General features: G+C 54.2%; 1 protein-coding gene across 6 annotated transcripts in view; it reads left to right on the forward strand.

Moving 5' to 3' along the window:
* The first annotated feature begins 709 nt into the window (after positions 1 to 709).
* MXRA7 (matrix remodeling associated 7) overlaps positions 710 to 26,705 on the forward strand; it is a 28,895-nt gene continuing 2,899 nt past the window's right edge. The window contains exons 1-7 of one of the 6 annotated variants that reach the window (XM_030287166.4): positions 710 to 1,345; positions 8,050 to 8,145; positions 8,975 to 9,035; positions 13,730 to 13,829; positions 15,716 to 15,769; positions 15,899 to 15,979; positions 22,405 to 24,078. In XM_030287166.4, the coding sequence (XP_030143026.4) occupies positions 842 to 1,345; positions 8,050 to 8,145; positions 8,975 to 9,035; positions 13,730 to 13,829; positions 15,716 to 15,769; positions 15,899 to 15,932 (849 nt within the window). In that variant the 5' untranslated portion in view covers positions 710 to 841 and the 3' untranslated portion in view covers positions 15,933 to 15,979; positions 22,405 to 24,078. Of the gene's footprint in view, positions 1,346 to 8,049; positions 8,146 to 8,974; positions 9,036 to 13,729; positions 13,830 to 15,715; positions 15,770 to 15,898; positions 15,980 to 22,404; positions 24,079 to 26,705 lie in introns of those variants that run through there. The other 5 variants (XM_030287167.4, XR_005982083.2, XM_030287171.4 and 2 more) reach the window with 5 other exon arrangements.

Genomic DNA, 26,705 nt, shown 5'->3' on the forward strand with positions numbered 1-26,705 from the left:
TGTTTTTCAGACCTCACAGCAGCAAAATGTTTTGGGGGGAGGCTCTGGCAGCCCAGCTGCTCTTGGCACCAACTTTATTACAGCAGTTTATGGCACTGATATCCCCTGCAGCTCCTGGGGAAGGTGGAGTGATGCTCTGGAGCTTGGCATGGATGTGCTGCCAGATGCTGCTCACCCAGGGGAGTCAGGACAGCTTTCCTGGCCCTGCCAGCCCCTCCGCTACCCAGCCAAGGGCTAACAAGGTGCAAATGCTCATTAAACACTGTTCAACACTGAGGCCAGCGATACCCCAGCGTGTCAGAGCTCACCGAGCCCTGGGTGCCTGCGCAGGGAGCATCCCGGGAGACCGACACCTTCCCATTGTTCCCATGGGATCCGTTAACGAGGGACAAGAGGAAATGTCCTCAAGTTGTGCCAGGGGAGGTTTACGTTGGGTATAGGAACAATTTCTTCACTGAAGGGGGTTACGTCTTTTCCAATAGAAATGATTCTAGGCTTTGACGATGCAAGCCACTGCCGAGCAGTTTGGGAATGACTTTGTGGCTATAAGGCAGCGTCTAATGAAAGACCCCGTTGTCCCAAGCTGGACTCTCGCATCAAGCACAGCCGCGTTGTTTGTAGCCCAAACCTTCCCAAATCGCAGCGCTGGCCGGGCGGGGAGCGGGGCCGGGGGGTGGCTGCCGGTGCCGGTGCCGGGGGGGCCGGGGCGGTGGGCAGGGCCGGCGGATGACGCCGGTAAAGCCGACCGAGAGCCGGCCCAGCCCCGCCGCCGGCCCAGCGCTGCCCGCGCTCCCCCCGCGGCCGCGCACTCGGCTCGGGCGGGCTCCGGCGGCGGGGCACGATGGAGCTGCCCGTGGACTGGCACTTGGCCGTCCCGCTGCTCTTCACCGTGCTGGCCCTCGTCCTCGCCTCCGTCTTCCTGAGGCTGCGGGGAGGCGGCGGCCGGCGGGCGGCGGAACCGGCCCGGGAGGGCGGCCCCGGCGGAGAAGCGGTACCGGTACCGACCGCGGCCAAGGGGCCGGAGGACGAGGGGAGCCGGGTGCCGGTGGAGGAGGTCGGAGTGGGAAACGAAGAGAAGGAAGCGGTCACCGAGCAGCGGGAGGCGGCGGCGGAGCCGGGCCCCGCGGCCGAGCCCAGCCCCGCGGCGGCCGAGAGCATCCCCAGGCAGCCGCCCGAGGAGCCCCGGCCATCGTCCGAGGAGCCCCGGCAATCGTCCGAGGAGCCCCGGCAATCATCCGAGGAGCCCCGGCAATCGTCCGAGGAGCCACGGCAATCGTCCGAGCAGCCCCGGCAATCGTCCGAGCAGCCCCGGCAGCTCGGGCACCGGGAGGATGCGGAGAGCAAGGTAAGACCAGCACCCCGAGGTCCCACAGCCAGGGTCCCCCAATCCCCCCGCCGTGTCATTTCTCCATCCCTCCGTCTCCGTGGGTGGAGGGGAGGGAGCAGCGCTCAGGGTTTTCCCCTAAAATAAGAGAGGTCCCAGCAAACCCCGTGTTTTGTCTTCGGGTGGGAACAAGCCCGTTGTCCCCGGAGGAGGCAGCAGTTTGGGGGATGTTTCTGGCTCCTTCCCTTCCCCGTCCCGTAAGGAATGCTCCTAAAAAATAATCTAAGAAAGTGAAGATTTAAGGGAAGAGAAGCGTGTGTCAGCGTGAGCCTCTCCTGTGTGCACATCTAAGCCCTGGGAGTTTTTTCCTTTCCCCACGAGCTTATCCAGGTGCTGGGGTATGTGCTTCTGTTTGTTCTTCCCGTCCGCATCCCTTCTCTGCGGGTCACAGACACTGTCCCCGTAGCAGTGCGGGTCCCTTGCGCTGTCCCTGTCCCTGCCGGCCCCAGGGAAGGGACCGCCCCACTCCTTCCCAGCCCCAGCTGGATGCTGGCCCCAAGCTCTGACCCCGGGCTGAACTGGGGCGGCAGTGATGCCCAGTAAATCCTCCTCCTCCACCGGATCTTGTTTAAAAATAAAAGAGTGACCCAGTGTCCATGGGAAGATCTTGTTCTGCTCTGCCCAGCCTGGGTGGGACTCGGTGACAACCTGAGGCGCCTGAGCTCCCTGCCTTGGTGGCTTTTTCTCATGTGGCCCCTTGTCCAAAGGCCGGGAAGGGAGCACAGGGCTGGCCTGGGAATGCGGGAGCGTCGCCCTGTGCCGGCAGCGTGTTCGGGCCGGGGCTGGGGCTGGGGCCCAGTGGCCTCCTGGCTATTATTAGCAGCATTTGTAATCCCCAGCAACTGTTTCCAGGCTGCGGGGCAGTGCGTACCTTGGAAAGCATCTCCTGTGACTCACCGGATAGCCTTGGGCAGGTCCCGGGGGCTTGCACAGCCTGCTCTGTGCTGTGATGCTCTCGGGGCTGGGATGTGGTTCTGCCTCCCTGTGCTCCTCACACCTCCCTTGGTGGTTTTTGAGCCTCGCAGCTCTGCCTCTCCCCTTGCCAGTGCCATTTGTCCATGGATACGGTTCTCATGCCTTGACACAGCATCCTGGAAACAACATCTGTTTCTCTGAGCTGTGATTTATCGGTGTCTGTGGGTAGCAGGATGTCTGGAGAGCTCCTGGGCCACCGTTAGCCAGCTGGGTCCTGGCTGGGCCAGCTCAGCACCAAAGTTGGCCACTTGGCTGGAGCTGCCCTCCGGTCAGGTGCAGCACCCATCAGGACAGATGGATCCAGGGCTGCCAGAGCCTGCAGCTCCTCTGCTGCTTGCTCATGTCTTGGGAATGTTTTCCTCCCCTCTGGCTGCTCTTCAGCCCTGATTCTTTGAACAGGCGCTGCTGCAATGCTTGTTGTCCTCAGAGACAGGCTCAGCTCCTTTATCCCTGCTCGCCACAGGTGCAGTGACAGGGTTTTGTGTGCCTGGAATGAGTTCTTACTCAAGAAATGGGGAGTTCTGTGTCCTCCAGAAGCCTGGCTGTGCTCTGTGGGACTGGGGCTCCTCACTGCCCTCAGCTCCTCTTACGGCAAAGGAGCAGCACGGGCTTCTGGTCAGCTTTTCCTCCGGGGAAATTGCTCCCTCACTGTGTGAACAAGGCAGGAAAAGTCACCCTAGGCCTGAGCAGCATCCCCTTGGGAAGGTCGGGGAGCAGGCAGGTGTGGCCTGGGTGGGGAGCAGTGACAGGGGAGCGATGGTTCTGGCTGCCCGTGGCTGCCAGCAGCGCCGGGGACGGATGGCACAGCCAGCCGAGGGGCTGGGAGGGACTAGGTGTGCTTCCAGCAGGCACCACACACGTGTGGCACTGCCCAGTCTGCTGATCCAAGGCTTGGTGCTGTGGGCAGAGTGGGAGAGACCATCCCTGGATTCTGCTTTTGCTCCTGATGAACATCCTCCGAGTTGCTTCATCCTGCCCCTCCTCCAGCACCGCTCCGACCCAAGCCCAGAAGATGTCCCAGGCAGGGATGGGACGGCTCTGGGCAGGGCAGGGAGTGCTCTGCAGGCGGCTGCTGATGGAATCGTTCCCTTTCAGCCTGTCTTGGCTCTGCCGAGGGCTGCGGTCCTCTGATGTGACTCAGCAGAGGAGCTCCAAACCCTGTCCGGCTGCTGCAGCCTCAGTACATCGGCAGGCAGAGGGCTGTGCTCGCCACTCACAGAGCTTTCTTTCCTTATTTATTTTCTTTCCTTATTTATTTTCTTTCCTTATTTATTTCTTTTTTCCCTTATTTTCTTTCCCCCCTGTTTGCTTAGCTCGCACTGTGCCAGGCTGGCTGGCATTGCCCGCAGCTATTAACCACTGTTAATGATGGGCTGGAGCGCTGCCTCCTCCTTCCCTGCTCCCTGCCTGTGCAAACTGGGATCTGCTGGGGCAGCTGCGTGTCTCATCCTCCCTCCTGCTTCCATCTCCTGCAAGGCGGATAAAATCGTTAAAATTGAAGGCTGCCTGCTCCTCTCTGCAGTGACCATTGCAGCATCACGCTCGGGGCTACAAAATGAACCAGTGGCAGAGCAGGGAAAGGAGCCCTTGTTTCCCTGAGCTGCTGGTAGTGTTTCCCCTTGTCTCTGCTGGCTCCCATCGCTGAAAAAAAAAACTTAATTAGTCTGTCATTGTCTGTTCTCATCCCCATCCCAGCTCGTTAATGGATGAGGCAGTGCTGTCAAAGCCATCCCCTAATGAAAAGCTGCTGGGTGGGAACTGGGTGGGAACAGCAGCGAGCTGGGGCTGTGGAGCGTGGTTGGTGTGAGAAACTTCAGCTCTAATGAGCCTTTCTGTCCTGGAAGTGGCAGGTGGCAGGGACCGGGCAGGGCTTTCAGTGTTGGACCAGAGTCACCTCTGGGGTGCCATCCTGGCCAAAACCTTCTGGAGATGGGGAGGGTGAGCGGGCAGTGCCAGGGCACGGCAGCCTGGCTGGTTTGCCAAGGGTTAATTGCAGCTGAGGGCTTCAAACAGAGCAGAGGCAAGTGGGTGACAGTGGGGAGAGGGGACACACAAACCCAGCCAGAGCAGGACTGTCACCTGGACAGCAGAGGCACAAAGGCTTTGTCTGTCCCCATGCCTCCCACCCCAGGCTGTGCCTCCCTGGGGGCTCCCAGTGCCTCTGCACACCCCGGGCAGCACAAACCACCCAGCTCCCACCAGGAGCCCTCTTTACATTTACAAAAATCATCATTTCCCCCCCTGATGCCTCCTGCCTGCCCTCCCCGTGCTGCAGGGCAGAGGGTGTCTAATTAAGTCTGGCTGTAATTGGCAGCTGTTCAGGCTGTGTCTGCAGTGCCAGCGGGCTGGGACAGGAGCTCCAGTGTCCCCCAGGGCACTGGGGAGGGATGTGGTGATGTGCCACCCCCCAACACAGCAGCACTGCCAGGCTCAGGGCTCCCCAGCCAGATCCCTGACTGCTCAGATGTGCCCAGTGCCAGGGACAAATTCATCATCTCTTGCAGTGCTGGAAACTGGGAAGTGAGACAGGACGTGTGTCACCCCCCCAGGAGCCTGTGAGCGTGTTGTGCCCGCCCTGAGTCCCAGCACGGGGCCGTGGTGAGGGGCAGGGTGGCACTGGGGGCTGCCCTGTGTTCCCTACCAGGATGAGGAGGTTGGGCAGCTGCCCTGGGAGCTGTGCCAGAGCCAGGGCGCTGCTGGAGCACAGGCCACGAGGACTCTGTGCCTCCTGAAGTGCCCACTTGTGTGAAGGGCTGCCAGGAGAGGGCCAGCCTTGCCTGCCAAGGGTGCCACACAGCTCAGCTGGGCAGCCAGGGACGTGCTGGCGTGTGCTGTTTGCTGTAGCAAAAAGGGAATGAGCTGGCTGGATGTGATGGGTGCTGCTGGGCTGGGCTCCTCACCCTGCTGTGAGAGTTCTCCTCAGCAGCCCTGGCACTGCCTGATCCTCATTTAGGGCTGGATGGTCCCAGAGCTTCAGAAATGCTCTGCCCACTCCGTGGCTTGTCCTTGCCCATAGCAGTGACATGGGAGCAGATGCTCCCATGCTTTGGGGGCTCAGACCTGCAAAATGCCATCTCCACATGAGGGACACCCTCTCCAGGCACCCCAGAGCTGGCAGGATCATCACCAGGGCTGGAAAACTGCTCTTGACCTGCTGCTGCTCCTCTGGCCAGCTGGAGGATGGAGAGCCCCAGTGGTGGGTGAAGGGGAGCTGCTGACACAGCAGCTGCTTTTGTTCTGCTAAACTCTGCCCAACATTATTATTATTATTTAGTCTTTTTTTTTGGAGGTTTTTCCTTCCCCTTTTCTCCTGGCTTTTCTCTTTCTGGCTGGCTCTCTCCTGTCTGCTTTCTTTCCCTCTTGCAATGTCTTGCATCAGGCTTGGAGCAGAAAGCGCAGCCATAAATGGCAACACCCAGGGCCCAGGAGTTTAATCCAAGATAATTTTCTCCTCTTGCTTTGCAGCCTGGGATCTTCCCTTTTCCTGAAGCTGGAGCAGGGCACTTCTTTTCCCCCAGCCTGCCCATAAGGGCCAGGGCTGTCCCTGACAAAAGGGTGAGGGACACACCACCCCCAAAGTCTCCTCTTGTCCTTTCTGAGAAAGAAGCCCATTGCTCAGAGGGGTTTGCAGCGGGGATGGAGGAAGTGGGGAGGAAATGGCCAGAAATGAGCTGAAAACCAGATGATGCTGCAGTGGGAAGCCTGGCTCCCATCTCCCCTAGGCTGGGAGAGGGTTCAGCGCTGCCAGAGCCTCGAGGGGCATTTTGGGGTCACGATGCCAAGCTCCTCTATCTGAGCCACCCTCCCCTGGGAGACTCAGGGCTGTCCATGGTCGGTGCTGGCTGTGTCAAAAGGTGCCTGAAGCCTTGTCCTGGCTCTGCTTTGCTCCAAACCCCTCTGCCAGAGGCAGCCCCACACGTGGGTGTCTCGCTGGTGCCCGTGGAGCTCAAGGACAGCAGCACATTTGTGATGATCCAACAAAGGCTCTGCAGCAGCAGCCGCCGAGGCAGAGTGACATTCCCCCCCTCTCAGCCCCTAAATTATCAGGCTAGCCCAGAGATCCGAGGCTGTGAGGGGAGGAATATCAGGAGATGGCAAAGATTTCCAAAAGAGGCTCTTACCCGGAGATAAGGTGGTTCAGCTCTCTATTCTGTGATGTCCTAGGGGAGAGCAGGGCAAAAGAGGGAGAACAGGAATTCTCAGGGGTCTATATGGACTTTGGACAGGGTGGGCTTCCCTGGCTCTCCACCAACCCTGTCAGGGCAGGAAGGAGGGTCCAGGGTTATCTGATCAGTCAGAGGGTCCCGGGGAAGGGGCACAGAGTGTCCCTGAGCTCACTGTAACAGCAGAGGGATCAGATGGATCACTGCCTTGTTCTGTAAGGGCTTGACTGGCTGGATTTAACTCTGGGCTTTCCAAAGCCTTGGGCAGCTGTGCCCAGGTGTGGTTTGGGGTGGCAGGGGAGGGCAGGGAGCGTTCCCAGCCCAGCTGCCCCTGGATCAGCAATGAGATCTTTGTTTGCAGCAGCAGCTGCTCGGGGCGGCCGTGTCAAGTCTCCTCCAGATGCTCCCGGATAATGACGTGCAGGGCTCCCTGCAGTGCTGCTTCTCGCCTTTTTTTATTTTTTAATTTTTTATTTTTTTCCTATGGGAGGTTTTCGTGGCCGACGTGCACCAGAGAGATGCTGATCTGTGGGCTCTTGGACAGAGCACTCAGGTCCTTTCTTCTCCCCTTGTTCCTTCCTCACTCGCAGGAAGGAGTGAGGAAATTCTCTCAAAACTCTCCCTGCATTCTCCCTGGGCTGTGATTCCTCCAGAAGAGCAGCACCTGAGGTGCCTCGGTGTCCTCTGGGGTGTCCAAGTTTCCCAGTGCTGTCCCAACTCCTTCTCCCTCCCAGTTTTGGCTGCAGGATGCCGGGACAGCAGCACCCACTGGCCACGGCAGGGCTGAGAGCTCTGAAATTTGGGGACAGGCACAGAGGGGACTGTGCCTCCTCTGTGGGCACAGCCAGGCTCCAGGTGGGGCTTTGTCCCTGCTGCCATTTCCAGCCAGCCCAGAGCTGCTGCCAGCCCCATGCTGGTATTTCAGTGCAAGGCCGAGGGACAGGGTGTCCCTGCCCACGCACATCCTCCTCCACAGCCCTCAGGCACAGCAGGGGAACCTTCATCTCTGAAGGTTTTGGGCAGGGAAACGCTGTGCACGGGGGTCAAAGCCATCCCCAGCTGCTGTGGGGCTGAGGAGCTCCAGCCCCAGGACTGCAGGATGGGGTGGGGAGGTTACAGGGGTGTTTGGCAGAGCATTGACAAACCCAGCCTGTCCTCTCCCTTCTGCTGCATCAGCATCCTGGGCGTGCCTGAGCCCTGCCAGGACCCACGGGCAGCCCAGCCTGGCCCTGGCAGAGCCAGCCCCCCTCGCTGGTGGCTCCTTGCTCCCACCCCAGGGGCTGGGGCTGCCATGGGGAGCAGCTCCTGAGCTCCAAACCCTGGCTGCAAGGCCGGGCTCTGGAGATCTCGGGGGTTCCTCACTCCAGCAGCAATTCCTGCCTTGGCACAGGGCACAGGCATGGGGCAAGGTGGGCTGTTGGCCACCTCCAGCACTTTTCCACCAGTGCTGAAGCTGCCAGGGCTGGTTGGTTGAGCTCAGGGGAGGGCTCGGGGGTGTTGGTGCTCAAAGCTTTTGCCCTTTTCCAGATCCCACCCTTGGGTGCCTCGCCTGGACCCAGCCTCGGGCACACAGGACAAGCAGAGGACACGAGTGGCCACGCAGCACTGCCCAGCCATGCAGAGGTGTGTGGGAGGCAGAGCCAGCCTGGGGAGGGTGGCACAGCCCGCAGCGTGCCAGCGTCCCTGCACGGGTGGGGCATTGTCCCCGGGTGGCAGTGGCCAGGGCAGGGGCAAAGCTTGCCTGCTGTTCTCCCCTGCTGAGGGTGGGTGGCCTCTGAATGACTGAGCCCGTTTAAAGCAGAAAGAAATGGTGTTCAGGGCCGGGTTTGCCATGCCCCAGGGATGGGGGTCAGTGAGGTGGGTCCCCCTGAGGCAGCTGGACCACCCTGCATGAGGGAGGGAGCAGCCCCAGGAGGGCAGAGGGATGGGGATGTGGGGCGTGGGGCAAAGGGAGGTGCTGGCATCTGCCTCCAGGGCCATCCAAGCAGAATGTCCCTGTGCTTCAGAGCAGCTCCTTGGCCTGTGGCTGCACGGTGGCTTTGGCTGGGGATCTGCCTTTTCCTACTGCCTGGCCTGGGGCACACAGAAGTCCCCGTGGCTCTTGGCTCAGTCCCCTCCCTGTCCCTGGGCAGGAGGGGTGGCAGGGGTGCAGCTGGCAGGGAGGTGCTCAGGCACAAGGCTCTTCTTAAAAACCTTAATATCTCTGATTCTGGGGAGGAACTTGCATTTCACAGCCTTTGGGTGGGCCAGATCACTGTGACTGACCAGTGAGAGGAAAGCAGCCTAATGAACCTCACTCATTAGCGAGCATCCTGTTGTCCTGTTCCTTGCAGAAGCAGGGAAGGGGTGCCCAGCCCTGTCACTGGAGCTCCAGGCTCTGCATCCCAGCCAAACGTGGGTTATTCAGCCCTGCACCTTCTCCTCATGGCTGTTCTGTTTTTCACTCCTCCAGGAGGAAGAGGTGGACTCAGAAAACGAGAAGCTGGTGGTGAGAGAGCCGGAGGATGAGGATGGTGAGTGCCAAGCAAGCCAGAACTTTGCAGGGAGATTATGAACAGGTCTGGAGCCCTGAGTGCTTGGGGATGGGCTCCTTCCTCCAGGAAATTCCTACCCCCTCCCCAGACACCCTTGGGCTGTTTGCCATGGGGTGGCTTTGTGATGCAGCTGCTCCAAAAGCTCCTTGCTGCATCCAGGACAATCTCCAGGGGCTTTAGTCAGAGGGCCACGTTTAACTGATTAGCCAATTAGTTGATTGGGAAAATGATTAATTGACTAATTGGGGTGACAACTGCTGCAGTCCTAAGAAAATGAAGCAGATGGTGCCTGAATGTGTGTCTGACTCTGCTCTCCTGAGCAGCCCTGGAGATGCTGGGGTGGCCCCAAAATCCTGGCTTGGGGTGGCTGGGGACAGCTGGGGCAGCAGGAGGCCTGGGGGTGTTCCCCCTTCCCTGCCCCACTTTCTGCCTGGCTCTCTGAAGGTGCTGGGTGGCAATCCCCCAGCTCGGGAGGATTATGCCTAATGCCACAGAGAATCGAATTTTAATCCTGGTGCCGTTCCTGCAAGGCGGGGAAAGCTCCTTTGGAGATGGGGTTCCCAAAATACACTCGTCCCACCCTGCTGGCTGGGGGTGTCACCGAGGGGGGCTGGGGGAGCTCTGCTTTGAGGATTGATGGGTGTATCCTGCCAAAGGGATGCTCAGCAACGCTGCCCTGCCAGGGTCTGCTGCTGAGGGTCCAGCTCTGCTCCAGGGCTGCCCTGGCACCGTGGGCATCCTTACAAATGGGATGGGGGAAGGTGATGGCCCCGGCTGTGGGACCTGGCCAGCCCTGTGCCCTCCCTAAGCACCTCCTGCAGGCAGCCCCTGGCTCCCCTCCTGAATTATTCCCGCTGTTTCTGAAGTATTTTCTAAAGGAGCTGTGTTGGAACTCAGAATGTCCCTCAAACATTTTTGGATGTTCCAGGCCCAGGTCAGAAGCATTTGAGACCCTGGCAGGCAGCTGGAAACAGCTGTGATTTTGGGTTTGAACCATGGAATGAGTTACCAACTTTGAAGGTGGAACAAGCAGTCACAAAAGTTTAGATATTAGAGTAGAAGTAGTTACAAAGTAGAGGGGAGAATTTTTTAGTATTGTACAGGGGGGTTTTTTACTTTGTACATGGGGGTCAGAGGTTTTAAGATGGAGGGATTTGGGCCTGTCCTGTTCCTCCTCTTTCTCCTTCCTTACCTCCATGTTCTTGGTGATGTTGGCACTCACAGGTTGGTTTAGAGTAGAAAGGCACCATTTAATATAGGTAATAGGCATTGGGGAAAAACTGTAACCATGTAACACGTAAAGTACCATATAAAAGATAGAAAAGCACCATTTAATATAGGTAATAGGCATTGGGGACAAACTGTACCCATGTAACACGTAATGTACCATATAAAAGATAGAAAAGCACCATTTAATATAGGTAATGGGCATTGGGGAAAACTGTAACCATGGAACACGTAATGTACCATATAAAAGACAGCAGCAGCCCTGGGCAGAGGGGGAGAGAAGAAGCAGTCGGGGTCAGAGAGGATGTCAGGGTGTGTGTGTGCCTCTGCCTGAGCTGTGAGCAAACCACAGCAGCCCCAGAAGAAAATCTTTTAGATAACTTGCAATAAACTGCCTTGAGACTGAACAACAAGAGGCTGCAGAGTTTTCTTTAGAAGCACAGGATAAAAGAGAGACTTTACCACCACACAGAACCCCTGAACCAAAGAGATGGCCTGGGCTGATGAGGAGACAGCTGGGAACACCAGCAGTGCCCTGGGACCAGCCCTGCTCCCTCCTCCACTGTCTCCTTCCAGTCCTGACCCCACTCAACCCACAAGCAAATATTCCCCTGGGGCGTGTGGGGATTGTGCAGGCATCTGTCACCACCCTGTGACCAAAACCACCGGAGCAGCTTTCCCTCCACTTTGGGCAGGGCTGGCAGGGATAACGTGTGCATCATGGCAGAGCAAGATGTTCAGGGGAGAGGTGCTCTCCTGGGGCTGCTCTCACCCTGCCAGCTCAGGGTTACAGCCCTGCCAACGCCAGGGCAGAGAGATGAAAGACAAATGTTTTCTCTGATAGGAACTCCTGGAGGCTCTCAGCAAGTAGGTCACCTCCTGTTCCTGTAGTGTTTTCCCTGCCTACATGAAAACCCAGCCTCCCCTTTTCTGTGTGTTTCCTGAAGTTTGTTTTTGACCTGCAGAGAAAGTTCCTGAGCTCAAAAACCAGCCAGAGGCTTCCAAAGCCACACACTGTCTCCTTTTTTTAATCACAACATGTGGGCAGAGATATGGAGACTTTCCTTGCCTCCCTTCTCCCTTATTATTTGCTGGGGAAGTGGCAATCAAACTGCTCTTTTTGGGCCAGTCTGAGTCCCAAATCTGACTTGATTTGGCAGAAAACCACGTGAGGGAAACAATCTTAATTGTCCTTGAAATCAGTCGAGCTTTACAAAGGTAATGAACAGCTCCTGCTCTGCACCAGCAGAAGGAACAGGATGTTACACCCTCTTTTTTTTTTTTTTTTTCCTTTCTCCTAATATCTCCCAAAGCAGCAGCCAGCTGAATTTTCTTTCCATGCACTTTTATGGTCACCCAAAGTGGCGCTGAGCTGCAGCATTACTGCTTGTTTCCAGCTAGCCAGGTTTGTTTGTTTGTTTGTTTGCCCATGGGGAGGGTTTCCCACCCAGGAAAGTGGAATCTGGCCAAGCTGAATGTTTGGGGCTGCACACCAGAGCCTTGGGCTGCTTGTGCTCAGACATTTTTGACAAAGCTGGATAAAGATTTTGCATCTCCTGGGAGCCCCAATGGCATTTAGGGATTAGAGAAACACTCCAGATCAGTAATTGAGCAGTAATCCACCAAGAATTCCCAAGGATGCTCCCCAAGATCAGGAACCTGGAGATGTAAAGAAGTGAGGAAATGTGGGAATTAGCAGGGGGGAGGTCTCTGGGAAATTCCCATCCCACTCCTGTTGCTCCAGCCATGGTGTCCTGGTCTAGGGCAAATTTGAGAGAGAATATTTGAAGGGGTTCTTCTAGAAAGTATATTTAAGTGGCTTGGGGTTTTTGTTTTGCTTTTTTGGCTCTTGTTAACAGTAACTCACCAAATTTATTAGTAAATTACACTTTTGGCATGGAAATAGGTAAAAGTTCTTGTGCTTCACTCCAGTGAAGCCTTGCACTGCTTGTTTCTGAGATCTCTGATTTCCCCACCTACAATACCAGGCTCTGACTTACATTTACAAGGAGGTCCCCAAGGTCTGGCAGCAGCTGAATGTGGGCACGAGCTTGGGGTTGGAGAAACCCCAAAATCAAAGAGAAAAATCCTTAAGGGCAGTATTGACTGGAAAACAGGGAAGCTCCATGTGAGGAAGGGAGGGGAGGGGCTGTGAGGGATTTTCCATTTGGAGGAGAGACAATCATGAATATGGCCACAATTGCAGTGGAGAGTATGGGAAGGGTCTTCTTGTGTTCCTGGGAGCAGAGGATGCATCCATGTGTTCTGTACAAGTTGGGGTTTTCTCTCCTGCCAGGGGAGTTTCACCCCATTTAGGGGTCCTGATACTGGTTTGGGGATAATGTGCAATCCTTCAGGGCCATGCAGATAATAATGAAGTAATATCTTCCTTTTGTGCAGCCCTTGGAAGCATCCCCAGGGCTCTGAGGGTCGGGGATGTTTCTGGGAATGTGGGAACTGCAGTGCTGGGTGCTTGGCCATGAGTCCTGCAGTCCTTGGGAGATAAAGGCTCTCAGATAAGCAGCCCACAGATAACACATCCCCACAGCAGCAGCTCCTCCTGGGCCCCCTCTTGGATTGGCCTCCCCTCCTGTTGTTTTCTCCTATCTGTAGGAAGATAAAGCACGGGAGAAGTTTTTAAAAGCAAATAGCGCTGGAACAAAATCCGATTGGAAAAGGATCGGCTTTGGCTCAGAGTCTGAGCTTTGGTGCTCTAATTAGCACGGGGCTGAGGCTGGAGAGATGGGTGGGAGAGCACCCAGGAGCAGGAGACCTTGGGGCTGGGGACACAGGGACTTGGAGCTGGCTGTGTTGGTGCTCCTGGGGCTGCCTTGGCTCGGTGCTGTCTGCAGCCCTGGCATTTGCCACGTGGCATCTTCTTCCCACAAGCTTTGTCAGGGGCTGCAGGAGAGCTGGGACAGCTCCATCTATGAGCCCCCAGCTGGGGAAAGGGCCCCTGGATGAGGAGAGGGAGGGAGGAGGAATGCAAGTCTGGAGAGGAGAAGCAGGAAAATGCTGCGAGTTAATCGGGGCAGGATTAGCATGTCTTGATAAGCCAAGATGGGCCTGCAAGGCTTTGAATCCAGGGAGAACAATGGCATATGGTTCCTGGGCTGTAGGATTTCCTTGGATGTGCTTCCAGCAGGCTGTTGGCTCACAGCACTCCTCGCTGCTTGCAGTGCTGGCTGTGGCTGAGCTCCTGCCATCCTCTGGCCAGCAGCACTGGGCTCTGCTCTGGGGTCCACACTGCCTCCCTGACAGTGCCCAGCCTTTCTGCAGGCTGGAGCTGACTCAGGGTGTGTGCTGGGCTGGCCAGAGCTTTTGGGGTGCAGGAGCAGAGGTCAGAGAGCACCCAAAGGAACCACCCCACTGCTGTGGGTTGTGGCTCTCGGGAGGTCTCAGGTTCACAGATTTCTTGCTCTTTTTTTTTTGTCTCCCCTCTCCAGCTGCAGATGAGAAGTTTTCTTTTAAATACAGTCCTGGAAAGCTAAGGGGAAACCAGTACAAGTCAATGATGTCCAAAGAAGAGCTAGAGGAAGAACAAAGGTAAGTTGAGCTTCTTTTTTCTTCTTGCCCAAGCCCACCTGGCTGACATGCCCTTGGAGCAAGCTGGGTGTGCTCAGACCTCTCTCCCCACACTGCCCTCAGCGTCTCACTGCTCTGGAGTTCCAGACCTCTCCCACCCAGGAAGATATGAGAACAAACAAGGTCACACTGATTTAGGAGATGGAGGCACTGTGGCCCTAAATACCTTTGGAGCTCCTCTGGATGCTTAGACCAAATTTCCCAGCTGATGCAGCCGGTGTATTTGCCCTGATCCCATTAGTTCTGTGCTGACAGGTATCTCCTCAGGACCTGATCTTTGGTTACTTCCCTTCCCTTAGCCCCGTGGATGGCATCCCAACCAAGGGCATGGGCACAGCTCAGAAACACTGGGGCCAGGTGAGGCAGCACAAGGTTCTAGAGCTCACTGAGGTGGGGCTGACACTGCAAATGTCCCTCCCCAGGGCTGTCTCCTCAGCTGGATGTGGTGGGCATTTACCACATAGTGGGCCTGGTAGAGATGGAGATTTGTCCATCTTGCACTTTTTGCTGAAGTATCCCCCTGAGCCCTGCATGAAGAAAGGTGAAACCTGTCCTGTCACTTAGAACAAGCCTTCTGGCTCGAGATTTGCCAGCCTACAGAAGGAATAACCCCAGAGCTGAGGGCTCTGTGGCAGGCTGCTCCCTTACAGCTCACACCCCTCCCTGAGGGTGGGCTCCAAGGAACTGATTTGCCCCTGGTGGCTGAACAAGCCTGGGATGATGGTGTTCTCTCCACTGCTGTCCCAAGGGCTGTGGGACCCACAGCCAGAGGTTTGCAGAGAGTGGTTTAGGGGCATTTGTCACCCCTTGCCTGTTAAATTGTGGTCTAAGTACCACCACAGCTGGCCTGGTGTGAAGAACCAAGCAGAAACTTGAGCACAGCAAGGAAGGCAGGGATGGAGGGATCACAGCTCGCCCCCAGCTCAGGCATCTCCTGCTGGCAAACCTTGCCTCGAGGCTCTTGGGCAGCATCTTTGTGATGCCACCAGCTGGGCTGGCTGAGGTTTATTTGTGTGAGGTGAGCAGGGCACTGTGGTAGGCAGAGTAAATCCAGAGACCTGCCCCACTCTGGGCTCAGCAACAGAAATGAGCTCTGGTTTCCTCTGCCATGGATTCTGCATTGGTGGCATCAGGAAAAAATGACTGCTTTCTTCTTTTCCATGTATCTCTTGTGCCTGAGGCCCCCACCCTGTAAACTGCTGAGCAGGGCTGTGAGTGTCTGTGTATTTTTCACCTGGGGAGGGTGGTGGGGGGATGAGCCAAGTGAATGGCAGGGACACCCATTGATGGGATTTGCTCTTCAGGATCCTGCTGAAATGCAAAAACCTACCTGCAGCTGGCAAATTCAGCAGCTTTGCACCAACAGCTCCATCCAAACCAGCTGAGCAATCGCTGCTCAGGTTTTCATGGCCAGGAGTTGCTGCAGGACCTTGGGCTGGTTCCTGTGTGGCAAAAAATGCCCTTGTTGTCACCTGGGGATACTGAGGGGACATGGCCTAAGGACAGCAGTGGGATGGGGGTTTTGTACTCAGGATGTAGAACAGGCTCCAGGGGGTGATGGACCTGTCTGGGCACATGGCACTGCTGCTCTTGTCTGTGTGGAGCAGTCCCAGGGCAGGACAGTGCGCCTGGAACTGATGGGCTTCGTGTCCCTGGGGGGCTCTGAGCAGCCTCCCCCACTGAGGGCCACTGGCAGAAGTGTTTTTCCTACTGCTCCTTTATTTTCTTCTCTTCCGTATTTGTGTTGTTCATTTCTCGAAGGCAGCTTGGTGAATTTTTTTTTTTTTTGTCTTGCTTTGTTGCTGGCTTACTTTTCCCCCCCCTTCAAATCTTCACTGCGGCATCAGCAGCTTTTCATTGCAGGCCTCGCAGGTGGTGCAAGGGGGCAGGGCTGCTGCCAGGTAAGCTGGGCCAGCTGAGCCTTCTCCTGCATCCTTCTCCTTGCCCTTCCACCCCTCTCCCCCTCTCCATCAGCCCTGACCGTGCTGCTGACCTGCTGTGACCCGGGTTTGCCACCCTTTATGTTGCAGGATTGAGCTGACCTCTGATCTCACATCTCTGTAGCAACTACCTTAGGTCCTCGGCCACAAACATTCTTGCAAATCTTTTTGGTAAGGACACGCTGCTGCTTAGAGGTAGTGGTACCACTGATAACACCCGCTCATGTCTTGGGTTATTTTGCTTTTGGGTTGTTTTCCAGGGGAGGGTTTGTTTTGAGCTGCAGTTGGTTGCCTGTCCCACCTCCCTCCCCACCTCCCTCCCCTTCCCTCCTCATAACAGATTAATGATTCCACTCCCCTCTGCCTCCATCTCACTGTCCATGAGCACTCCAGGGCGAATGGGGGCTCTCACATTTGGATGCTCACTTCTTCTGAAGCTGGACAATCTCCTTCTTTGATTTGGGAAAGGGGGGCTGCTGCAGAGTGGGTGTTTAGTCCTAAGGTGTGTTACCAAAACTGAGACAGGTTTAGTATTCACTTTTAGCCCTGTCACTCCCCCAGCTTTCCTGTGCACCAGCAGGTTCCCATGTGAAACAGCAGATGTAAGAAACATCCCAAAAATGCAAGTGGGTCCTCAGAGGCTGCTTGTTGTGTAGTTCACAAGCTTGAATTTTGGTACTCCTTGATTTTGGAGTATATTGAAAATATTCCTTGCTGTTCCAGGAGGAGGTGGAGGACTTCAGACAGGAGAGTACAAGCATGCAATAGATTTGGTTATTTAAGCTAAAACCCACTTCTCTTCTAACCTGCATCCCTGCAGAAGCTCTGGTTGTGCTGCCTACAATTCACTTGAGTCTTGTGGCTCCCAGCTGGTGCTAAATCTGGACTAAAAGGGGAAGGAATGTGACCTTCACTGAGTGATGCAACTTCCTGCTTTTGGTGACTTCATCCTTAAACATTAGAGTGCTCACTGGGGGAGGAGGACAGTAAATCCTTTTGGCAAATACTCCTGCTGGGGTGGGGGCTGTGCTTGATCACACCTGGTGGGACAGAAGCACGTAGACTTTGTAGCCTCAGAAAAACACCTGGGCAGGAAGGGGAAGGGTGCAGGGGAAGGATGCAGCCCTTGCTCCAGCCAGCACAGCTTATTCCCAAATCCTTGCCCGCTGCACCTGAGGCTTTTGGCCGCTTGTTGCCCTCTGTAGCTGCCACGGTGCAAAGCTGGAGCTCGGGAAATGTGAGTCCTGATGGAGCAGCTGCCCCTGCTCAGACAGGGCTGAGGTGTGTGGGTGTGAGATGAGATGTTGGAAATGACTATGGTCTGGACTCTGCTGAGTGTTGACAGCTGCAGCAAGGCTCCACTCCTTATAAAAGAGAAAATAATGGGAGAAATGGCCCTCTTGGGTCTCTGCTTTCAGTTCTCTCTTTCCATGAGGCAAAGCCTTGGCTGGCCTCAGTGGTGTCTAGGGGTTGAGCTGTCTCTGCTCTCTCCTTGTCAGTCTTGGCTGGGAGTGTTGGTGGGAGAAAGGAGAGCAGATCCCGTCTGACAGGCTCTAGAAAGGTCTCTCCTCTCTGCCCTCTGTCTGGGACTGAGGAAGAGGTGGGGGTGAAGAGCCAGAAGCTGCCCCATGGCAGACCCATTGAACAGGGTCTGATGAATGGCACCAAATTGCTCTTGGCAGGGGCACTCCTGGATGGAGCGGGAGATCCCCCAGACCACTGCCAGCCTCTGGAAGAGTGTAGGGAAGATGGGGATAGCTGCCCAGTTTCCCTGGCTAATGGGCTCAGTTCTCACATCCAGGTGACCCATTCAAGGAGCAAATTCTCCTCCTGCCTCTCAGTCCTCTCCTGTCACCTCCTGGCCAGCCACAGATGGGCTGAGGTGACACTGTTTGGTTTAAGCCTAGGGCTCGACTGCAAATTTCAGTTCATGCAAGGGGAATTGGATGGCTGTAAAGGTCAAGCTCAGCCCTTTTCTCAGTGGTAATTGAGCAATGGAAACCTGCCTGCTCCCCAGCTGGGCTCAGAGTGCCTCTTGGTTATGGGGCACTGAAGAAAAACTGGGCTTGGACCCTGGAATTTCAGCAAGGCAGGGTAGACCCTGGTTCTAGGGAATGCCAGAGAGGAGAGACCTTTCCCTGCTCTACGAGGCATCCAGAATGAAAGTGGGATGCAGCTGTGGCTTGAGGGACAGCTGTGCTGAAGTTTGAACTCTGAATGAGACAATGCTGGTGATGACAGCCCTGGAGCACACAAGGGCAGGAAGCAGCTGCAGAGGTTTAATGATTGTGTTGACAGACCTTGACCTATTTCAAACATCTCCAGTAGTAGCCCTCCAAAAATAGGTGGGTGGACAGGGCCAGGGGAGGTTGCATTTTTGGAGAGCTGTCCATTGGCATCTGTCCCTGTCCACCCCCTGCATTGCCATCACATAACCCTGGCCTGCCTGCTCGCTCCCCTCTCCCAGCATGGGAACTGGGCTTCTTTCTCCTCCCTTTTGCTAACCTTCCCCCACCCAGTGGCTGTCCTGTCCTGTCCTGTCCTGTCCTGTCCTGTCCTGTCCAGCATGGTGCTTCTTTTGGATGAGGGAAGCTGGTAAGTTTGGGCTTTTTTGGGGGGTGAGGGTTATTATTTGTTTGCTTCTCATCTTCTGCAGCACGATAGTCGTCCTGGGCTGAGGGAGGAGGAGCAGCAGCAAGGGGGGCAGAGCCCAGGGCCATGGCACCCTGCAGGGCAGCGTGGCCACTGCTTTAGGCAGCTGTCAGCCACGGGGATGGCACCAGCCATGGGCAAGGCTGCTTTCAGCTGCCAAACACCCAGGGCATGAGGTGTGTTTGCTTCCCACCTCCTCATGCACTGTGTGTTTGGGGATCCCTGCTGGGCTCCCCCTCATGCTCACTCTGTAGGTGCCCAAATTCACTTGGATGAGGAGGAAGTCTGCTGGTGGCCTGGTGCTGTCCCTGCCTCCATATCCCTGGGGAGAATGTCCTCTGAGCTACGAGATGGCAGTGGACTGGAGCCCTGGCCCTATTTATAGTCATGATCGAGTCATGAATCCCCAAAAGCTTTAAAAACACAGTAACTCAGGATGCCTCCCTCAGAAAGCCAGGGAAGAGGAGACCAGGAAGCCTCTTCCCATCTCCTCCTCTCCCATCCCAGAGAGGAAACCCTTGCAAACTCCCCCGTAGCCTTTGCAGGCTGTGACCCTGCTTTGACATGAGATTTTAGTTCAGACAGCAATTCTGCTTAAGCTCCTGGGGTTTTTCTTGGCTCAGGCACTGAATTGTCCTGGCTTGTGGCTGCTTCTCTGTGTCTCCTCACCCAGTGCTCATGACTTGTCTTCATCTGCTTCTGCTTAACCTTGTGCAGCATGGGCAGCTGGCTGTTCTCTGCCTGCTAACTCCCTGGGAGCCCTGCTCTGCCTGTCCTGGGCTCCCCTGCAGCTAGGATGGACCCAGGGATGCAGGGAATTGGGGCAGCTTGCCAGGCTGGGAGCAAACTGGTGTTCAGTGAGCTGGAGAGCAAACATGGAGTGATGGAGGAAAGCACAGCCCAGCCTGTCCGTGGGTTTGCCCACTGCTGTGGTGCTGGCTGGGGTGGTCAGCAGTGTTGCAAGGGATGGATGAGCTGGTCAGGAGACCCAGCCACCTCCCTGGCTGTGCTCTGGCCTTTTCAGCTGTTGCTGCTCTGGCTGGGCAGTGTGGGCAGCTTCTGCCTCAAACAGTTGTGGGCGAGGTGTGCTGGGGGTGATCCCACCCTCAATCCCACTGGCTCCTCACCAGCCCCTGTCCTAAAGCCAGTGACACTTGTGCTCCCTGGTCACACTGCTTCTGGCAGCCTCGAGGCACAGCAGGTATTTCCCAAAGCCCAGAGCACCTTCCAGCTTCTCTGTCCCAGTGGAGGAATTTCAGATTTGTGTTGATGATGCTCCTTTTGGTACCTCTCACTCAATCCCTTCTCCCTTTTCTAAGCACTGTCTCCCTGTTCTGCATTTAAGTCCTCTCTGTGTTTTGCTGAATGGCTGAAGCAACTGGCTCACACTTTAGGAGACACTAGGAAAGCTTAGATTTAGTGTGTCATTCCATATTCTTCCTGCAATACCTCAAGAGTGGGTTATAGTCACCACCAGAAATGAGTTGGTAGCTGCCCCCGTGGTAAAAAATCGGGGACAGTGTTGATGGGACCATCCCCAGCAGTGAGATGGGAGGGAACTTCTTGGGGAAATCTCAACCACCCATTGCCAGGTCTGCCCAGCACTAAGGGCTTTTATTCCCTGCTCCTCATCCTCAAGGGTTAATCCAAGGTTGGAGTGAGAAGAGTCTGGAGCCTGGTTGCCATCCACCTTCCTTGACAGGATTTCAGAGCAAAGGACTGATGGGCCTGACGAGGTCCTGAGCCAGGGAAATGAGCTGGGAATGCTCTGTGCTTCTGAAAATAATCTTTTTGAATGAAACTATTCCTTAAAAGGGCACAAGCAATTCCCAGACATGGTCACAGTAGGGCTCTCCTTAGAGTGAGTCAGGACTCCTTTGGAAAGCTGAAGTTTATGAATGGGCTACAGATTTCCTGAGCTGCTGTGGATTTTTGCACACATGAGAGATAGATGCAGATGGGAATGCCACCAGTAACCCCTGTTTTTCAGAGCTGAGGTGCTGTCTTCTCTCAAAAGCAAGAAGCCTTGTGTCAGTGCTGTGGGTGAGCAGGGATGCTCCTGAGGCCACTAGGACATGCAGTTTCCATGCTTCTTTGAGACCTTCAGTCCCTGAGCTGCCCTCACATTCCAGGACCTGCTTTTTTCTGCCCTCACATTCCAGAACTTGCTTTTTGTCTGGCCTTCTCCAGCTTTTTCTTGCACAGAACCATGTCCAGCTGACAAAGCATGTGATTCGGTGACTTGGGTAAGAGCAGAGATACTTGGATAATCTTTATCTGAAGAAAGGATACAGCTTTTGGCAAAAGATGACCCTAACCTGGTTTGATTGATGAGCTGCTGGGGGCAAGCACGCTGATCCAAGGAGAACGGAAAGGAGGGAGGAGCCAGGGATAAGCAGTGGCTCAAATCTCTGGGCCTCCATCCCAAGCTAATTAAAGTTTTTAGGTTCTGTGGCTGAAATGCCAGAGCTTCTCAGCCTCAGGGAGGTTGTATGGCCCCAGTGTCCCAGAGAGGGACTGCCTCATGCTCTTTAGTCCAGTTCCCCTCACAGCTTTCTCCAGGACCAGGAAGGAGTATCCCTGTTGTGCAGATGGGAATTCCTGGCTCTGAAGTACATCCTCCATTAGGGTCATACTGGTTTTGACATCTTCTCACCCCAGCTGTCACCCTGTCCCTGTGCAGATGTCCCTGTGAGGGACTCATCCACTCTTTTTGATGTCCCCCATCCCTCCCTGCTCCACCTGTGGCACGCTGGAGGGGACCTCCCCTCCTGGGCCCCCGTGGCAACGAGCTTATGGCCTGACACGTGAAATGTGATTATGCTTGCGTGCCTTGAGCGGGATGATCCGCTGTGGCTCCCGCAGGGTGATTATCCACTCCGGAGAATTTCCTTCCTTTGTCCGAACGGGACGGGCGCTGAGCCCCGGCAGGTAACCCCGGGGCCACGTCCGGGATCCGGCTCACCAGGCTGCTGGAGAGGGCAGGATGCTGCAGAAGATGCTGTTCCTCACCCTCATGGCATTGCTAGCTGGAGTAAGGGGCTTCCGAACGTGGCTCAGGTGTTATGGACCACGAACCCCATAGGATCCAGGAGGAATGAGGCTGGGGTGTGTCTGGATGTGTTTGTAGGGTAGGTGAGGTGTGTTGTAGCTTCCCTCTACCCCAGTGCAGGTCTCTGTGTCCGTGGGCAGCTGTCCAGCCTTGTGCCAGCTGGTTCCTGATGTGGATGGTTCACCCAGCACGAGAGATGCTGGGGCAGGAAGGGCAGAGTGGCTGGAAGATTCCAGCTGATAACAAAGGACCACATTTTTTAGATCCTGGCTCTGCTGCGTGGAGGGGGTGCCTGGATGTCCCCATACATGAAACACATCTCGCCCTCTTTCCCTGGGACACTGGGAGAGCTTCCCATCAAAAGGAAGTGGCCTGCAGGGAGCCTGGGGATTTTACCTCCTTCCCTTGAACAGACTCATCTGTAGAAAGACTGAGAAAGGTCGAGCAGTTCAGGCACACTGGCCTGTGAAATCAGCACTTGTTCCTGGCTCATCTGGCTTGTGGGAGGAGGAATCTGGGCTGGCCTAGGGTGCCAGCAGCCCCAGGAGGCTCTGCACAGGACAGTGAGGCAGGAACCCCTGGAGTTCATTAGTTTGGCTCCTCCAGTTCTTATTAGTCACTCAGAAGGTTTGTTACTTAGCTTGGTGCCAGACAAGAGGATTTGCACTTCCAGTTTGGTTTTGACTATCCTGCTGCAGTTGATGAAGCAAAGTCCTTCTCAGAGGCATGAGGTTTGCAAACAGCAGCTTGTCCTGCCCTGAGGGGCAAGCTGCCTTACCTTCCCCCCAACACACACATCGAGGCCTCTCCCTGCTCGTTTATGTGAATAGTAATGAACCAACCTGAGCAGTGAAATGACTGAAATGATTTCTCTCCCTGTTTCTCTTTGCAGACCTGAAGACTATATGAAGTTGTCCCTAGCCTCCTCCTAAAGGCATCCCTTGGCATCATTAAAGGCTTGAGAGAAATACCAAAACCAACCAAACACACCCATAAGAGAAATCCATAAACCCTCAAAACTTGGGATCCCCTCTTGGTCTGAAGTTGAGTTCTTCAAAAACTCCTGTCAAGTTTGAGGATATCCTATTGTGTGGCTCCACGGACTGGGGCTGGGCCCGAGCAGTGACCTGAGTTGTGTTTGGGGGACTGGGAAGAGCCTTCCTCCCTCTCCCCCAAACAAAACCCAAAGTGAATACTAAATATGCAACAAGTCTAATAGTTGTGTTTGCTACATATATTAGGCCATGAAATCCATGTTGTTTTTTTTCCTGGGGTGGGCAAACCGTGGCTCTGCTCTCAGACCAGCTGGGACCTTGTACCAGAATCTCAAGTTGTTTTGTCCTGGGGTCAAACTCCTCTTTATTGCTGGGGGCTGGTAGCTGCCTGTGATTTCCAGTGCTGTACAAAGCTGCTTTACTCCGAGGGCTGGAGGGACAAAGCGGGGTCCAGGTGAGGGATGGCAGACGATGGCTGGGCTGACTCAGATCTTGCTTCTGTAGTTATTTTAGCAGAGAGCTGATTCTGTAGGTACACAGGATACTCAAGAAGTGATGAAGTTTTTGGTAGTTTAGCTGTTCCGCTTGCGGTGGAGAGACCACACTTTGGCTGCTGTTATTTTCTGCATCATCACTTTTCCCCAGTCCAGTTCCCAAGAGGAGAGACCCAAGAAGGCAGCGGTGGCATCCCTCTGGCCCAGGATGGGATAGTGGAGGTCCTGGGAGAGGCACACTCCCCATTCCTCTGCCTCCTTGCTGTTCCAGTGCCCTCTTCTCCTGCTGGTCCATGGGAGCTCAGTGTTGCCCCTCAGCTCTGTCACACAGAGCAGATGAATTTGGCTGGGCACGTACTCTGTTTTAAATCAAAGCCAGCTGGTTTTTGAGAGAGAGAAGAGGGTCCAAGTCCTTTAGTGATGTTGCAGAAGCACCAGGCTGGGTGGGAATGTGTGCTCCAAAGCTTCTGTGTCACTGCCTCTTGGCTAACATTGCAAACATATCAGGAGCCCAACAGGCTGCTTTTTAATTTGTCTGTTTGAATTCCTATGCAGACAATACTTGAAACCTTGTGCACAGTTGTCCTTTCCAGGCCTGGGGTTGGCAAACTCTTCCTAAATGGGCTTGTTTAAAGAACAGCAGGAGGCTTCAGGTTTAGTAGAGACTGGGCTGCCCCCTCCAGCTGACAGCTGTTCAGTGGTTTGCATATGAATTTAGGCACATCTGGACCCTCTGCTTCAACATCCTGCTGGTACAGCCTCTGTCTCTCCTCGGTACTGGCTGGCTGACTGTGTCCCAAGCACCCAACTATGCAAAGAATGCCTTATATCCGTTCTGTTTAAGTTACATGGCAATATGTACATCCAGCAAAGTCAGTAGTTAAGTCCAGATTTTTGCTAGTGGCAGCAAGTCAAACTCTTTCTTCAACTCAAATGGCTGTCTGGGTATTTTTTACTTCTGTTTGGTTTTGTTTGTTTTGTATCTGATGGTGGCTCTTATACAAAGGACTGTAATTCTAGTGGCTTGAATCTGTAAAAATTGCCTTTGTTTGGTCCAATAAACCTTTGAATAGTTTATTTGGTTTGTGCTTGTTCTCCCTACCTCCAGCAGCTTGTAACTTCTTCCTCAAGAGATTTGTGTTGAAAATCTGGATTTTAGGTTAGAAGTATGCTCTGCCCTACTATTACTTTTATCCCATAAATGATTACATTTCCATAAATGATGAGAGGGAAAATCAGGGATACTCCCCTTTTTCTGCTGAAGCAATGCAGTATTGCATTCTTGGTCTTGTTTGGCTGCAGAGCATTTAAAAATTCCCAGTGCAGAGCTCTGCCCAGGATTTCAGCTGCTGTGGATACGGGTGCTTAGCAGTTCCTAAACCCCAGATCTCTGACATACCTATGGCTCACTGCCCCAAACCTCCAGCTAACTGTAAAAGTCTTGGACTGAAATGTCTAAAAAGAGCCTAAGGGAGCTAAGTATGCAAATAGAATTCCCTATGAAGAAGAATTAGGCTGCTTCAAAAATACTTAATTAATCTATTTTGTTAACAACAAGTAAAATCCCGTTTGACCTCCTGAATCCAAATAGTTTTGAGGACAGCATTTATGAGAAGAGAGAATGATGGGGTATGTTTGATCTGAACTCATCCAAAAAAATACCCAAAACCAAACAAAGCTGGATCACTACAAGGTTGTTTTGCAAGGTCACCTCTGATAGGAGAAGCTCCTCTTCAAAGACAGTTTCATGTTTGTGGTGCCTTACTCTTCCTTCCCAGGCTCTTTTCTCTCTTTATCTTTGTTTTGCTGTCCCTTTGTAGTAGATTATGTAGTGCAGACAAGTAACAGCAGTAACAGCTCTTTTTTCTAATTTCCAAATGCACACTCATGATATTTAAAGTTGAGAGGAGAGCCAAAATGCATTGATGTTGTGCTTCAAAAAAGGAGCGTGAATATTGTCTGTGATCCTGATTTTGGAGACAAGGAAATGGACCTTTGGAGAGGTTTCAGCAGTGCTGATGTTTGTGAAATAAGGAGTGAGGGATGCAGACCTGTGTGAGCACTCCTAGCTGGGATGCACTGCAGACACAGGAGGCCAAGCTGTGTATTGAATTTCTCCACACCAGACTGGCAGCGTGCCCTCTGGTGCCCAGCGGTGATGTAAAATAAAATATTGATCACTCATGACCCTGCTTCCCTTCCTCTCATCTGGAAAGGGCAGCTGCATGCTCTTCCTGTGAGCACAAAACATTACAGAAGAGGCAAACAAATCCAGGCTTCCATAAACAAAAGATCCCACATCATTATCAGGATTTGTTTGGCTGTAGGACCATTGCATTTTAATTGCAATAGAAAAAAAAACTGGCAAACGAGCTTGCTTTAGCCAGGATCTGCTTTTTTCCTGCCCTGTTTGCTTCAGTGGTGCTGAGAGGACAGGCTGCTGTTCCTGCTTCTGCTGGGGCTTAGCCCAGGAGAGGGGAAAATGCAGAGCAGGAGCTCAGGAGCACGGGTAGAAGGTTCCCTGCTCATTCCTGAGTGTCTTCCTCTGATCTTGTTCATGGGGTGGTGGCTGCTGGTGTGTTGATGCTGTCCCTTCTTTCAAGCAAAGACTGTGCCCTGGTTTTGCCTGTCAATAGTTATTATTGCCCCTCCTGCTAGTGGAATAGCTGATAGCTTGCCCACACAGGTCTTGCAGGAAGACTACCCCAGGTTATCCACTGGCGTGCATTTAAATGGATTAATTAAGTTGTTTAAAGTCCTGTGTGGGAAGCTGGTTGTGGCAGGAAAGAGGACTCTTGACAGGGTGACCACATGGGAGTAAAAGCCAGATTCTGTGTTTTTAGCCCATGGGAGGTGCTGAGCAAGCGGGAGGAGCTGGGATTGTGGCAGGTCTGTGCTCTGAGCTGTCACTGAGTTCTGGCCTCATGCTCATGCAGGGACAAAATCAGCCTTGAAGTAGCAGGAACTACATCTGCCTTGTCACAGCCATAAAGCACCACATCCCCATTAGTTCTTTCTGTCTCCCACAGGAGAGGGAGGAAGGAGATGTGCTAGGCAATAGAGCAGCCTGATCCCCATCAGGCAGGAGTCTGGCAGTGGGAACATTGCATCCCTCAGCCAGCCCTGCCCGGAGCCACGTGCCCCAAAAGGGAAATTTCATCTTGCCCCAAAAGGGAATTTTGTGTAGTTACATCCCAGCCCTGCCTGGAGCCACGTGCCCCAAAAGGGAATTTTCATCTTGCCCCAAAAGGGAATTTTGTGTAGTTACATCAGTTCATGAGCTATCTGCCTACAAATGGCACTCCTGTGCTGCCCACCCCCCAGTGATGAGCAGAATAAATCCTCCTACAAATAAATCCTGTCACAGATACGAATCTTCATGGGAGGTACAATGGTTAACTGGTTCAGGGTAGGGAAAAATCAAGATATCTTCTGTTATGGGGAGAAGGGGGTTAATTATCTACTATGGGACTCCCTGGGGATTAAAAATCTGAGCTAGGTGATCCACTGGTCAGCCTCTGCCTACACAGGGACCACCTCACTGCTGGACTGGCTACCTGGGTCCATCTCACCATTGGACACTGGCAGACAAACTCAAATCAAAGCAAATTCCTACCCGTGACCTTATCTTCCAGTGGCTGATTAACATCATGTCCAGCCTGGGAGGTAGTCTGCTCTCTAGTTTTTAGTTAGGATATGCATCT

This window comes from Taeniopygia guttata, chromosome 18, assembly GCF_048771995.1.
Source record: "Taeniopygia guttata chromosome 18, bTaeGut7.mat, whole genome shotgun sequence".
NCBI classification, from domain to species: domain Eukaryota; kingdom Metazoa; phylum Chordata; class Aves; order Passeriformes; family Estrildidae; genus Taeniopygia; species Taeniopygia guttata.